Consider the following 15249-nt stretch of genomic DNA (forward strand, 5'->3'; position numbering starts at 1 on the left):
TCTGTGAGAGAGAGAGAGAGAGAGAGAGAGAGAGACAGAGAGTGTGTGTGTAAACTAGATTGCTCCTATAGAATAGACCAGACATGCTCACTTCTAGTTTGACCAGCTGGCAGTTGACTTTAATCCGTCGCTCTTTTACGATTCAGATTAGATCAGTCTGCCTTACTGTAACTGGCTTCAGAAAGTTATGACCCGACAAAAAACAAACATGAGACGACTAACTTGTTAAAGGGGTCATGTGATGCGATTTCAGTTGTCCCTTTCTCTTTGGAGTGTAACAAGCTCTTGGTGCATGAAGAAGATCTGTCAAGTTACAAAGACTAAAGTCTCAGATCCAAAGAGATATTCTTTATAAAAGTTAAGACTTGTCCACTTCCTCCTAAAACACCTGGTTTAGACACGCCCCCACATCTCTACATCACTGTGTGGGTAGATTTGCATAACTCCGCCCAGATGTTCACGCAAAGAAAGAAGGCGTAACTTTTATTCTCTCTGTTGCTGTCGGCGTCATGTCGTGGAGACACTGTTTCGTTGTGAAAGCAAAACTACTTTGTTTGTTTTTCCAAACGAGAACACGACTAGAAATCAGTGGTTAAGTTGTATTTCAACACTGTTCCAGAACAGTTCAACACAAATATTCAGAAGTGAGCAGCACACCTAGCTTTTCAGAATGATGAGCTTTGTTAAAAACGACACGTCTCAGGAATGTACAAGAATCAAATGTGCAAACATGGTGACACTGTCAGTGTGTCTATGTGAGGTAGTGAATAAAGAATATCTTACTGATAAAGTGAACATTAAGTGGAGGCATGAGGATGTTAAGAGGCTGGTTTTGAGTTTAGGAGCCTGATGGCATGAGGGAAGAAACTCCTCCTGAGTCTCTCGGTTTTTGCCATCAGGCAACGGTAGCGCTTACCAGATGGCAGCAAAGTGAAGAGATGGTTACTGGGGTGGATGGAGTCCTTGATGATTTTAGCAGCTCTGCTTCTGCAGCGTTTGAGGTAGATGTCCTGCAGAGAGGGGAGAGCAGACCCGGAGATGCGCTCAGCTAAGCACACAACTCTCTGCAGGGCTTTGCAGTCTTGACTGGAGCTGTTCCCATAACACACTGAGATGCACTGAGTCAATACACTTTCTATAGCCCCAGAATAGAAAGTTTTCAGGATTGCTGGTGAGACCCTGAATTTCCTCAGCTGTTGCAGATGGTACAGTCTTTGCCTGGCTTTATTAACCTGTGTGTGAAGGTGTGTAGTCCAAGTCAGGTCCTCGGAGATGTTTACACCAAGGTACTTGAAGCTGCTCACCCTCTCCACAGGGGTCCCGCTGATCATAAGAGGAGTATAGGGCTGCTGCTGTCTCTTCCTGAAGTCCACAATCAGCTCTTTAGTTTTGCTCACATTCAGAAAGAGACATTTGTCCTGGCATCATGATGTTAATTTCTCTACCTCATCCAAGTATGCGGTCTCATTATTGTTGTGAATGAGGCCCAGAACCACAGTATCATCAGCAAATTTGATTATAGATGTGGAGCTGTGCAAAGACACGCAGTCATGTGTGTAGAGAGAGAAGAGCAGGGGACTCAGGACACAGCCCTGTGGGGCTCCTACGTTCAGGGTGATGGAGCTGGAGATGTACTGGCCTAGTTTCACCACTTGAGGTCTGCCGGTGAGGAAATCAAGAATCCATTTGCAGAGTGAAGAATTCAGGCAGAGGTCCATGAGTTTAGAAGCTAGCTTTATGGGGAATATAGTATTAAAAGCTGAGCTATAGTTGATAAATAGCAGCCTTACATAGTTCCTGTTATTGCTGTCAATGTGTGTGAGAGAAGAGTGCAGGATGTGAGAGATGGCATCATTTGTGGATCTGGCAAACTGAAGAGGGTCCAAAGTATCCGGTATGGAGGAGCAGATGACGTTTTTAACCAGTCCCTCGAAGACCTTCATGACTATTAATGCGAGAGCAACTAGACGGTAGTCATTCAGACAAGAGGGTTTATTGTTCTTAGGCACAGGGATGAGGACAGATTTTCTGAATGAGGTGGGCACCACCAATGTAGAAAGAGACTATATTTATAAATATAAATATATTTTGTATTATTATATATATGTCACATTTGAAGAAAAATAGTTTTTGCTGTCTAACTCGTGTGAACAACATATTTGAATAAAAATTCAACAAGAAACATACTTTAAAATGTCAAAATACTTAAAATTAAAACGTATTACAATATATAATAAATAAACATTTTAATGTTTTATATATTTTTTATATATTTTAATATACATATTGCAATATATAAAAACATTTTAATGTATTTTTAAATTCTTTCATATAAAAAATATTTTTTAAATAATTGAATATATCATAACTTTTACTCTTTTTTTTTTTTTTTTTAACCAAAATTTTACAAACGGCACTATAACAATTTATTATTTTTAACATGTAAAAAAAATACTTAATAAATAAAAAATATTCTGCGTGTTCCTGAAGCTCAAACAGTGAAAGTGTGGCGCTCGCAACGCCAAGATCATGAGTTCGATTCCCAGCGGCATCAACGCGGTGTAAAAGTCTTCGGATCAAAGCATCTGGCAGATTTATAAATGAGAATGTAAACCCCGTTCAGAGAGCAACTGACACTTGGACATAACAGAATAATAATTATAGTCGAAATTGTTTTGTTTCTGTGTAGCTGACATTGATCATGAAATATGTGTCAAATTGACCCGCAAACATTATAATCCTAATATGATGTTTATATGCACATTTCACAACACATCAGATGCATGTTCATGATCCTAAATGAGAAAAAAATTATATCTCTAAAAATATATATATAACTCATAAATTGATTCGTCAAAATTAAGTGAATTTATGATTAAACTAGAACACATATCTGAAAATAAACTTAATTTAAAGACCAAACACTGATTTTTCTGACCCCATTGACTGATATTTGAACTAGTTTTAATGATAAACTCACTTTAGTTTAATTTTTTCATCATCATCATCATGTGAATCTGCAGTAAAGTGTCGTGGTTAAAGGATGTTTAGATGTTTGCACTGGAGAAGCAAACTGAGTGAAGAGCATGAGTTTCTGCAGCGTGAGGGTGTTATGTGTGTTGGTGCTGAATTGAGGAGGTCTGACCTCACCCTTGACCTTCACCTTGACCTCCAGCTCCTCTCACACCCCGAGGGAAGAGAGACCATAGTGTACTGAGAAACACGAGCTGAAGTCTGGAGAATGATGATGATGAACACGCTGCTTTAGTCTGTTCAGAGGGAGAATTCTTTCAACTTTAGATCACTTCTGCTGTGTTTTATGAGGAAAACTCATGGGGAAAAAATTCTAATATAATTTTACATTTATAAAAAAAATTTAAAAAAATGGCCAAAAATATATAGTTCAAAACTAATTTATGTAAATATGTTTTCTACCAATATTGTTTTGTATGTTTTTGAGAATTTTTTAAAATAAAAAAAATATATATATTTTTTAAAAGAATCGTCACATTGATTTTAATTTTTTTGTCTATAACACGTGTGAATGTACAACCCGAATTCCGGAAAAGTTGGGACGTTTTTTAAATTTTAATAAAATGAAAACTAAAGGAATTTCAAATCACATGAGCCAATATTTTATTCACAATAGAACATAGATAACGTAGCAAATGTTTAAACTGAGAAATTTTACACTTTTATCCACTTAATTAGCTCATTTAAAATTGAATGCCTGCTACAGGTCTCAAAAAAGTTGGCACGGGGTCAACAAATGGCTAAAAAAGCAAGCAGTTTTGAAAAGATTCAGCTGAGAGAACATCTAGTGATTAATTAAGTTAATTGATATCAGGTCTGTAACATGATTAGCTATAAAAGCTTTGTCTTAGAGAAGCAGAGTCTCTCAGAAGTAAAGATGGGCAGAGGCTCTCCAATCTGTGAAAGACTGCGTAAAAAAATTGTGGAAAACTTTAAAAACAATGTTCCTCAACGTCAAATTGCAAAGGCTTTGCAAATCTCATCATCTACAGTGCATAACATCATCAAAAGATTCAGAGAAACTGGAGAAATCTCTGTGCGTAAGGGACAAGGCCGGAGACCTTTATTGGGTGCCCGTGGTCTTCGGGCTCTCAGACGACACTGCATCACTCATCGGCATGATTGTGTCAATGACATTACTAAATGGGCCCAGGAATACTTTCAGAAACCACTGTCGGTAAACACAATCCGCCGTGCCATCAGCAGATGCCAACTAAAGCTCTATCATGCAAAAAGGAAGCCATATGTGAACATGGTCCAGAAGCACCGTCGTGTCCTGTGGGCCAAGGCTCATTTAAAATGGACTATTTCAAAGTGGAATAGTGTTTTATGGTCAGACGAGTCCAAATTTGACATTCTTGTTGGAAATCATGTACGCCGTGTCCTCCGGGCTAAAGAGGAGGGAGACCTTCCAGCATGTTATCAGCGTTCAGTTCAAAAGCCAGCATCTCTGATGGTATGGGGGTGCATAAGTGCATACGGTATGGGTAGCTTGCATGTTTTGGAAGGCTCTGTGAATGCTGAAAGGTATATAAAGGTTTTAGAGCAACATATGCTTCCCTCCAAACAACGTCTATTTCAGGGAAGGCCTTGTTTATTTCAGCAGGACAATGCAAAACCACATACTGCAGCTATAACAACAGCATGGCTTCGTCGTAGAAGAGTCCGGGTGCTAACCTGGCCTGCCTGCAGTCCAGATCTTTCACCTATAGAGAACATTTGGCGCATCATTAAACGAAAAATACGTCAAAGACGACCACGAACTCTTCAGCAGCTGGAAATCTATATAAGGCAAGAATGGGACCAAATTCCAACAGCAAAACTCCAGCAACTCATAGCCTCAATGCCCAGACGTCTTCAAACTGTTTTGAAAAGAAAAGGAGATGCTACACCAGGGTAAACATGCCCCGTCCCAACTATTTTGAGACCTGTAGCAGAAATCAAAATTGAAATGAGCTCATTTTGTGCAGAAAATTGTAAACTTTCTCAGTTTAAACATTTGCTATGTTATCTATGTTCTATTGTGAATAAAATATTGGCTCATGTCATTTGAAAGTCTTTTAGTTTTCTTTTTTTTTTTTAATTTAAAAAACGTCCCAACTTTTCCGGAATTCGGGTTGTAACACATTTGAATAAAAATAGAAATGCGTAAATAATAACTAAATAAGAATGTAAGTTACTGTAAGATTGGAAATGTATTTTCTTGTCCCTGAAATACATTTTAAAATATAATTTGGTATATGAAGGTTGAAAATAAATATATTTTAAAATTCAAAAATATGTTTTAATTGAGCTTCACTCTTCACAACTTATATCTAGCATGTATTAAAAAAATTAATAAAAAAAAAAATATATATATATATATATATTATATATATTTATATGATGTAAGTGTTTGCTTCTGGTCAGTGCAGCATGTGCTGATGTCGTCTCGGCTCTTCTCTTGCAGTCGGTTCATTTGTCTGACGATCAGTTGAGGAATCTGCTGCAGGAATGTGAGGAGGACATGATCCGGTCTCCTGCAGGTTCCTCATCAGAATCATCTCAGGACGAGCTCGGCTCTGGATGCTTCTCCACGTCTCTCCGACTCGGATCTGCTACGGGACGCTCGGCACAGTGACACTGACACGAAGAAAGAGGCATGATATATGAAGGACAATGTTCTTCCGTTTTCTGTTTAGCTCTGGTTCATAATCTAGGTCTTCAAGCATTTAAAGTTACACAATAAGTGAAGACATGAAAGTGTGTTTGTCTTCCGGTCTCTGATGTGTCTGCCAGCGTCAGCATCACAATCAGACTCCAGAACATCTGAAACAGAACGTAAGAGGACAAAATAAAATGTTCCTTTCAAAAAATCAAACCAGTGTGTCTTTTTATTCATGTCATGAGTTTTTGATTAACTCAAAGAAATATGTGGATCAAGTCCATCTGATTCCGAAGTTTTTTTTTTAACCGAATTAGCTTTTATTGTAGCACTAACCTTGAGTCATTTTAACCATAAACCCAACCACAGACCGACTGCACAATTAAACTGTCTACTTGAGACAAATTCTTCTTTATGGACTGGATTTCTTTGATATTTATAGTGTAAACTTTTTTTTTTTTTTTTTTTTAGAAATCAGGCCAGTTGAGTGTATTCTCATACTGAGCACAGCGCGTCATCCATCAAAGAAAGACGTAATTCAAGCAGTTTAAAACAAGCTACTAAAAACAAAAGCATTTCATTGTCATTTTTTAATCAAACGGATTTATTGTTCATTGATTTTACAAAAGGATTGATAAAAATTAATCAACATTATTGTTTAAAACTAGTAACAATACTGACACAGAAGCATCCTTAAACATAAGAAAATCCTCATCAGTGTGCAAACAGTTTATACAAACACTTCTAATGTCAGGTTACAGTTCCTTATAAATTATTTAAATAGCATATATCTGCACATAAGACATCATTAAAACAACTTTACCAATAACTTATTTAAAAAAGAAAAAAACATTCATTAATTAGGCACAAACTAATTATATTAACAACTTTCCATTCATGTTCTACCGGGGAATGTTATAAAAAAAAAGTTTTTTTTCTTCTATTATGTACAGAATTGATGTTTTACTACATACAGTAGCTCTAAAACAAAACATAATTATAAATGGCACAAAAATAATTTGCAACTTTTGTCGAGTTCAATTACGTGAATACAGTGAGGTAAAACCTGTATGTTTACATCATATTCTGTTCATCATTCATTCACCCAGTCTGTTCCTCCCAGATGGAAGGAAACGCTCCAGTTGTTCTCTGTTTGTTTCAGTAAGACGTGGCTCTGAGATTAGTTCTCATGCATCTCTCTCTCAACACAATAAATAAATTAAACAAGTGCGCCTATATTATCCATCACTTTGTAACATCACTTCCTTTTTCATCTCTTCTTGTTTAGAGCCACAAAACTCTTTGAGTCTGTGAATGATTATAAAAGTTTATCTGTGTATAAATCTAAGACATGAACTTCCTCCTTGAGCGGCAAATCACAAAGGTCCTTCTAGCCCTGAGAAGCACTCCACTATAAACAGTGAAATGAAGACTCTTGGGTTGTCAACATCGATGACTGAAACTGATCAAAAGCAGACATTGAGACTGCTGAATTTAGGGGGGGGGGGTAATGGGTAACATAACTTATGGGCAAACAAGTCTGAATCAATGAGTCCTGAAGATCTGGATGTCTAAATCCATGCAGAAGAACACACTTTCACAAAGTCAAACAGACTTGTCTGTCCTGTGCGTCACTCCTCAACAGTTCCTTGTGGGATCTCAACCCACCAGAATCAAGGGGAAGCTTTTGCTTCACGCTCATAGTCCACAGCAGATCTGAGGTGACACTACAGAAGAACTTCCCTTTACCAGTCACATGATAAAAAACAAGCTGAGAGTGGAGGAGATAGATGAGATGAAAGTATTGATGGGTCTTCATGATTGACCTGCTTCTGTGGTCCTTGCTTAGATTGAAAGGATCCTTGATCCCCCCCAAAGAAGAGTTTTATAACAGAACACATTTAAACCAACAGATAATGGACACGTCCTTAAGGTACACGCTGATGGGTCTGTTATGATGCATCTGCAAAAGAGTCAAACATGCACTCGTGAACTTTCCAGAACAATAAGAGAACTAAACAAAGGAATATTCTTAAAAAACATCCAAACGTGTTACCTCTGCATTCGTATTTGAGGTCTGAGAAGTAAACCATCTCTTGAGAGAAGACAAAGAGGCCAAGTCTTCCTCCGGCATATGTCTTATCATAGATGCTTCCGGAATCAGCCAAGACTTTCTTGCCTTCATACATGATAACTCTAAAATCAATCAACAGAACAGGAGTGAGTGAAGCTGCTTTTCTGATTTTGCCGTTGTTTAGTACTTAGGACAAAACGATTGATCAAAGTTGAAGCCACCCAGTGCTGTTCCTGGAGATCTGCAGAGTTCAGTTCCAGCCCTGCTCCATCACACCTGTGCATAGTTATCAAGTGGTCCTCAAGCTCTTAATTAGCTGGTTCAGTTGTGTTTAATGAGGACTGGAGCTGAACTGAGAAAGATAGAGCTCCAGGAACAGGATTGGACACCCCAGACCTACACTCACCTGATGTGTCCGGTTTTGGGTCTGTGGATTAGTTGCCATCTGTAGGCGGTGTAATCCTTCCATCCAATGTTCTTGGGATCATGCCACAGTGTACGCACCTGCAAAAGGTCCAAAATAAGATGAGCATGACATTTCAAACACTTAACTCAATTGAATGTTCTCACGACGTTATCACTTGATAGAACGATATGTACCTGTCCCTCTGTGTCTCCAGTGTGCCACAAAGCGTTCCTGAGGTGTTCGCCAGGTCCTGTGGTCGAGTTCACTACTTTAACGGACAGTCCAGAGTACCCCTGTGCTTTAGTGGGTGTATGAGACCAGTAGGTCTGTGTGATCTGTTTCCACATCACCACGTAGAAACGTGAGCTAGATTGGTAGCCAAACACAAAGCCAGCGTAGTCATCATCACGGTCTGTGTTGATGAAGAACGTGCCGCTAAAGTCCACAGCATTGAACTCATCATAACCTGAGGGACAACCAAAACAAGAAGATTAGCATTTGTATCTAGATGAATGTGTTTATTATTTGCTGTATCTCTCAAACACTTACCAACAGCGATGCCAGGATCACAGTTGACCGTCTGCAGAAGTTCTTTGCCCTGGTGACGGACGACCCAGTTGGGGTCGATTTGGGAAGTTCCGGTGGGATCGAGAGGAACCATTTGGAACCTACGGAAGTCTGTTTCACTGATGCCGAAGTTCTCCGGGCAAACGTCATACATATCCGGCACGTTATCAACGTCAAAGTCGTCCTTGCAAACGTCACCTCGTCCGTCTCCTGGGCAGGAGAAAAGAGACAAAAATTCAGCATGTGGAAGTTAACACATACACAAATAAAATTTCAAATAAAATGGATTAAAATCAGCGCCAGTGTGCTGGACTCACCGTCCGAATCCAGTTGATCTGGGTTGAAGGCGAGTCGGCAGTTGTCTTTGTCATCAGGCACGCCATCATTGTCATCATCGTGATCACAGGCGTCTCCTTTGCCGTCCTTGTCATGGTCGACCTGGTTGGCGTTGGGAATGTAGGGACAGTTGTCAAGGTTGTTTTGATGTCCATCCTCATCGATGTCCTGGTTGTTGTCACACTTGTCTCCAATGTTGTCAGAATCAGAGTCGATCTGTGACATCACACGGATTATTGCAAAGCCATCATCATCTGCGGTTCATAGTGGCATACTCATGTCTTAAAAAACAAGTTCAAGCATCTCACCTGGTCAGGGTTGTGCTCCAGTGGGCAGTTGTCACAGTGGTCACCGACTCCGTCTCCGTCATTGTCTCTCTGGTCAGTGTTGTACACATATGGACAGTTGTCCTTCTCATTCAGGATGCCTGTATAAATAAATCTCAGTGTTACACCAACACACCCTTATAATGGTTTCTGTGTTCTTTATGTTGATAGAGTTACATGATGAAAGACTCACCATCACCATCGATGTCAATGGCACACGCATCACCCTCACCGTTGTTGTCGGTGTCGGTCTGTTCTGGATTACTGTCATATGGGCAATTATCACAACTGTCGCCAACTTGATCGTGGTCATGGTCATACTGTCTTGGGTTAAAGATGAACGGGCAATTGTCCTGGTTCAACACAAGAACATCCAGCCAAGTCAGTGATGAAATCAGAAAGACAGAAACATCTGGAGACTCTCTTTACCTCACAGACCAAAATTTCTAAATACATGCACACAACATAGAAAAGCTGTAGACAAAATTTATGTCTGAAGTGATATCCCATGTACGTGATGGTTTGGGACACAGCTGTGCTGGAATGCACCGTTTGGCTGCAAGACTTTGACTGTTTGTTTGCCCAGTCACATTTTTTCCAAGTGTACGATTTGAATTATGGATGTTATAACCGAAAGATCCAGAATGGCTGGATGGAAGCCATCATAAATGCTTTATTTATTTGCTACTTGGCAAAATTTCTCTCTCTCTGCTGTTTACTCTGTTCTTTCTTTTTTAGTCAGTTGCATGCTATGACAGTCAACTCTAAATGCTCTTGCAGAAGAACAATGTGTACGACTTACCTGTTCATCAGGGATCCCATCATTGTCATCATCATTGTCACAAGCATCTCCAATTCCATCTTTGTCATAGTCTTCTTGACCAGAGTTGGGAAGGTCAGGACAGTTGTCCTAAAAATGACATTTTTTGATGAAGATTTTCTAACCTCATTGTATAATGGGATATGGTAAAGAAATGGTCACATACCTTCTTGCAGTGGTAGGTGGCGTTTTCCACACAGTGGAGGTCTGTGTTTGGCCAGCCGTCAAGGTCAGAGTCTCCTCCACAGATGTAACCGTTCCCAGCGTAGCCTGGTTTACATTCGCAGCGGTACATGATGTCAGAGAAAATGCCCAGGTAGATGCAGTTGGCATTCTTATTGCAGTCATGGGTGCCATCCTCGCATGGGTTTCTAGGTGTGCAGACCTGTGAATACGTGGATTTAATGTTGGTAAGCACCTCATGTCAGTAGAAAGAACTAGCCCTTCCCATGATTAACACTGTTCTTTAGACTAGTCTTACCTGTTTGTTGGCAATGGCCTGCTCTGATCCCCTGCCGAAGGGCTGCTGTCCAGAGTAGCGTGGAGGGCAGGGCAGGCAGTTATAGCCTGGTTCTGTGTTCACACATTGGTGGACTCCATTCAGCACGAAACAGGCATCAGGAACTTCTTTGCACTGGAGATTCCAAAATTAGGAATATTTATAAACACCAATGACTCTGTTAAATGTTTATGTCTCATTGGCCTGTCACCTCACCTCGTCAATGTCTTGACAGTGGACTCCATCCCCAGTGTATCCAACCGGACACTCGCCGCACTTCCAGGAGCCATCGGGGAAGCTGGTGCATTTGGTCCCAGCAAAGCATGGGTTAGACAGGCATCCATCTGTTCATGATAGTATGGAACTGGGTTATTTTGATATCCTGTGACAAGGATTTTTCACTTCATCCTTAACAGTTTTATGTCTTACCAACTGGACATGACTGGGCGTTGCACAAACGGGTTCCTTTTGAGTCACCCATACATTCTTTTCCACCATATTTGGGAGCGGGGCTGTTACACAGACGATGTCTGCGCTGCAGTCCTCCACCACACGTGACGGAGCAAGAGTCCCATGGTGACCAGGGTCCCCAGCCTCCATTTACTGAGACACCGAGAGAAATACAGGGTCATTTGGGTTTTCAGGTCATATTCTGCAAACACTTCAATAGTTGCAAACACTCACCGGGGCATGCGTCCTTCTGGCACAGTTCGGTCTGACGACCGTCTCCCTCGCAGTCTTTCCCGCCCATCTGAGGCGTAGGGGAGTTGCACAACCGGATACGAGTGATGACACCCTCGCCACATGTCACTGAGCAAGAAGACCAGGGGGACCAGTGGCTCCAGCCACCATCCTGCTTGACTGCATGAAAGCAGAACTAAGCATTAAAGAAGTGCAGGGGGATCTAAATATGATGCCAGCATTGCATGTTGTTAAACTCACAGCGTTTGTCGCATTCTTGCATGTAACAGTCTCTCGTCTGGACAGATGTGCCATCGCAGTTGCTGTTGATTCGGTCACAAGAGCGTCCGCGCTGCTGAATGCCTCTGCCACAGGTCACTGAGCAGTGTGTCCATTCAGACCATGGTGACCAGCTGTCTACAGCCGCATCGTTCGCTTCAAGAAAACAATCAGAGAAAATATCTTTAAATGTGGTCAGAGATCAGATGAACGATGACCTACATAATACATTCTGAAACTTGACTTACGTGTTCCACAGCGTGGGCAGCATTCACCGTCGGGGACAGTAGCGTTGGCACAGGGCATAAGAGGACAGGAGATGTCATGGCACACAGTGGCAGAGTTCTGTGAATAAAATATTTGAAGAGAGTTTAATTATTTGCACGATCCCAACAGCTGCACATAACGCCTCTCTGCTGGGAATAAAAAGTGACCCTTGGCTTTGGCAGGAAAATCTTGTGGTGATATAAACTCTGAGCGGGCAGCAGGGGAATACATCTGTCCGGACTAACATAAGTGTTTTAATGTGGCCAGCACGAGGGTAGAGAAGACATACTGAGTCAGCGGCCACAACCGCACACACACTAACACACACGCAGACAGGCGCTGGTCTCACCGGAAACCAGAGACAGCGGGTATCACTCACCAATTAAAACATTCCTGAATCCCGGCCATTTAGATGCATGTGTGAGACAGAAACACAACGGACTGAGAGAGGAAGAGATTGCACCTTTTTCCCATCTCCAAAACCAGGCTTTCCACCAGGGATTTTGACTAACTTAACAACCACTATCGACCCACACTAAACAAATACTAACCTGGATAAATTAAGTGAAAAGCACACTTTACATTACTTGAACAGTAAGAAGACTCATACCTGACATGTGCAGTGTGTGCAGCTGTCCACCGTCCACTCGTCTTTGTCTCTGTGAACGATGCCATTGTGCAGACAATCCCCTTCTTTTTCTGCTTTCTGAGAGCCAGAAGAAGAACAGAGAACTGTCATTAGAAACAACTTTGAGGGAAGTGGCTGAGGAACAACTGTTTGGCATTAGAAGAGAAACAGCACAGGGTGGAGAGACAGACACATGTATTTATGAACATCAGACAGACAGCTGGTTTTGATCCTCACCACTTGGCGGAGCTCGTTTGACAATTGCTTCACCACCATGCCGAGTCCCTTGAGCTCCTTGAACATGCTGGACAGATGGTCGCAAGAGAAACCGCAGATGTCCTGCAGATCTGAAGAGGAACAGGATTCTGACGTTAACTTCATGAGTCCATGATGAGACCCCAGACACATTACAAGCACATGAGGATCATCTGACCTTTAGACTTGTGTCCGGTGTAATCAGTGCGGATGGCCGGGCTGGATCCAATCAAGGGGTTTTTCAAGGCCATGACATCAGTGATGAAGGATGCTGTATAGACAACACATGAGTTTTATTATAATATTTATGTTTTTTTTATAGAAAGAAATACATACTATATTTATTTAGTACATTTAATTTAGTATTTAGAATATAAAAAGTACATTTTTATACAACATAAGTTCCACTAAGCACTCACAGCTCTCGCATCCTTTATTGCGTAAAATCGCGTCCAGCGTCGTTCCAAAAACAAACCGCACGTTCTGGAGAACTCCCTGGAAAACGGGATAATGGTCAAAAACAGAGATTGGCAGAAAAAAACCCCAACACAGTTCCAACAGCTACTATTACATCGAAGATTCAGACGGAGAATGTAAAACAAAAACACTTTGCGCGCACGAACCGCGTCTTTACGCGTTTCCAAACGTCTCGTTAGAGGACGAAAATATGCTTCAGATGGAAATATAATACAGTAGATAGCACGATAATACCACAGCTAACTAATATAACACCACCAATACGATCATAAAGCTCTGATACATAAACAAAATCCAGATTCTTACCAGAAAGCGATCGGTTTTGGCGGCTCCTTTGGCGATCCTCAGGCTCGAGATGTCCGCGCTCTCCTGATTCAGGATCTGCTGGATCGGAGCATCGAGTTCTTGAGTGTTGATCTCCTCACAGCCCACGTGAACCTGAGCTCGATCCTCCTGCACAAACACCGTGATGTTCTTCCAGTGTCCGTTCGCCACGTTCACGTCCTCAATGGACACCACGTGCTGTCCGCTCTCGGTCCAGTACACCAGATCCACGGTGTTGGCTTTCCCGTTGGAGATGATCTCAAAGACGGATCCGGTGCCGTCGGTCCTCTCCACGGAGACCAGGCTGCCCCTGGTGCGCTTGGCTTGCTTCAGGTTGGCGGTGAAGATGAAGCCTCTCTCGCTCTGGATGGAGTACACCAGGTCCTTGAAGGAGAGCTCGGGCACCGAGGGGATCAGGTTCGGGTTCAGGATCTTGTACGCGGGGCTGTTTGGATCGGGTCCCTTCACTAAGCTCACCCCGTGTTGCTTCTTGTCGACATGAGTGAGCTCAAACAGGTCGAACACGGTGTCATCATCCGGCATTTCTGCGGATTCCGAGAGAAAAAAGCGCATAACGGATGCGAATGTGAGCGCGCACGAATATACCGAACACATGAAGAAGAATCAAAGCATAAAGTTTCTCCTCACCTATGCGTCTGCTGGTCACGGAGCTCCAGAACAAGAGGCACAAAACGAGTCCTTTCAGAGTCATGATTGCCCTGAAATCACATCACAACACATCACACATCTCTCTGAACGCGTGAAACCCCGTCTCGAGAGCACAGCGCTGAAAATAAACACTCACCTGAAGAGAGATCCTCTTTGATGCTCTGCAGAAATTCTCTGGTATCTTTGACTCTGTGTCTGTGTGTGTGTGTTGGAGACGTTCTGCTCCTCTGCGCACATGAGACTCCAGCGCTATTTAAGTCGTTTCACACATTCTTCAGCTGCTCTCTCGACCAATCAGCGTTCAGCAGGACGCGCATATTCAACATCAGGAGAAAAAAACTGCACATTCCAGAGCAAACTTTCCATCAGCCAACACACACACACACACACACACACACACACACACACACACACACACACACACACACACACACTCACACACACACTCACACACACACACACACACACACACTCACACACACACACACACACACTCACACACACACTCACACACACACACACACACACACACACACACACTCACACACACACACACACACACACACACACACACACACACACACACACACACACTCACACACACACACACACACACACACACACACACACACACACACACTCACACACTCACACACACACTCACACACACACACACACACACACACACACTCACACACACACACACACACACACACACTCACACACACACACACACACACACACTCACACACACACACACACACACACACACACTCACACACACACACACACACACACACACACACACACTCACACACACACACACACACACACACACACACACACTCACACACACACACTCACGCACACGCACACGCACGCGCGCGCACGCACGCACGCACACACACACACACACACACACACACACACACACACACACACACATATATAATATGAGGATTTT

The 15249-nt window shown here is 42.1% G+C and overlaps 1 protein-coding gene across 1 annotated transcript; it reads right to left on the bottom strand.

Annotated features, from left to right (window-relative positions):
* Positions 1–7308: 7308 nt before the first annotated feature.
* Positions 7309–14487, bottom strand: LOC132144909 (thrombospondin-1-like). The gene is made up of 23 exons (XM_059555484.1): positions 14422–14487; positions 14265–14335; positions 13599–14161; positions 13235–13310; positions 12994–13086; positions 12798–12907; positions 12543–12638; positions 11914–12010; positions 11648–11821; positions 11390–11566; positions 11135–11308; positions 10922–11049; positions 10688–10840; positions 10373–10591; positions 10189–10296; positions 9580–9739; positions 9369–9487; positions 9042–9276; positions 8707–8934; positions 8352–8623; positions 8158–8255; positions 7734–7873; positions 7309–7640 (listed from the first exon to the last, which is right to left on the bottom strand). Exons 2-23 carry the CDS (start codon positions 14326–14328, stop codon positions 7630–7632), a joined length of 3495 nt encoding a protein of 1164 aa, XP_059411467.1. The 5' UTR covers positions 14329–14335; positions 14422–14487; the 3' UTR covers positions 7309–7629.
* Positions 14488–15249: the final 762 nt, after the last annotated feature.

The sequence above is a fragment of the Carassius carassius genome, chromosome 8 (genome assembly GCF_963082965.1).
Source record: "Carassius carassius chromosome 8, fCarCar2.1, whole genome shotgun sequence".
In the NCBI taxonomy this organism is placed as follows: Eukaryota; Metazoa; Chordata; class Actinopteri; order Cypriniformes; family Cyprinidae; genus Carassius; species Carassius carassius.

Bases quoted from the DNA above. Each gene is read 5' to 3' on its own strand.
- LOC132144909 (XM_059555484.1), bottom strand. From the start codon at position 14,328: ATGACTCTGAAAGGACTCGTTTTGTGCCTCTTGTTCTGGAGCTCCGTG. The intron at 11,567-11,647 runs GTGAGTTTAACA...GCTTTCATGCAG, and splicing joins GCAAGAATGCGACAAACGCT to TCAAGCAGGATGGTGGCTGG. The intron at 7,874-8,157 runs GTGAGTGTAGGT...GATTGATTTTAG, and splicing joins CCCAAAACCGGACACATCAG to AGTTATCATGTATGAAGGCA.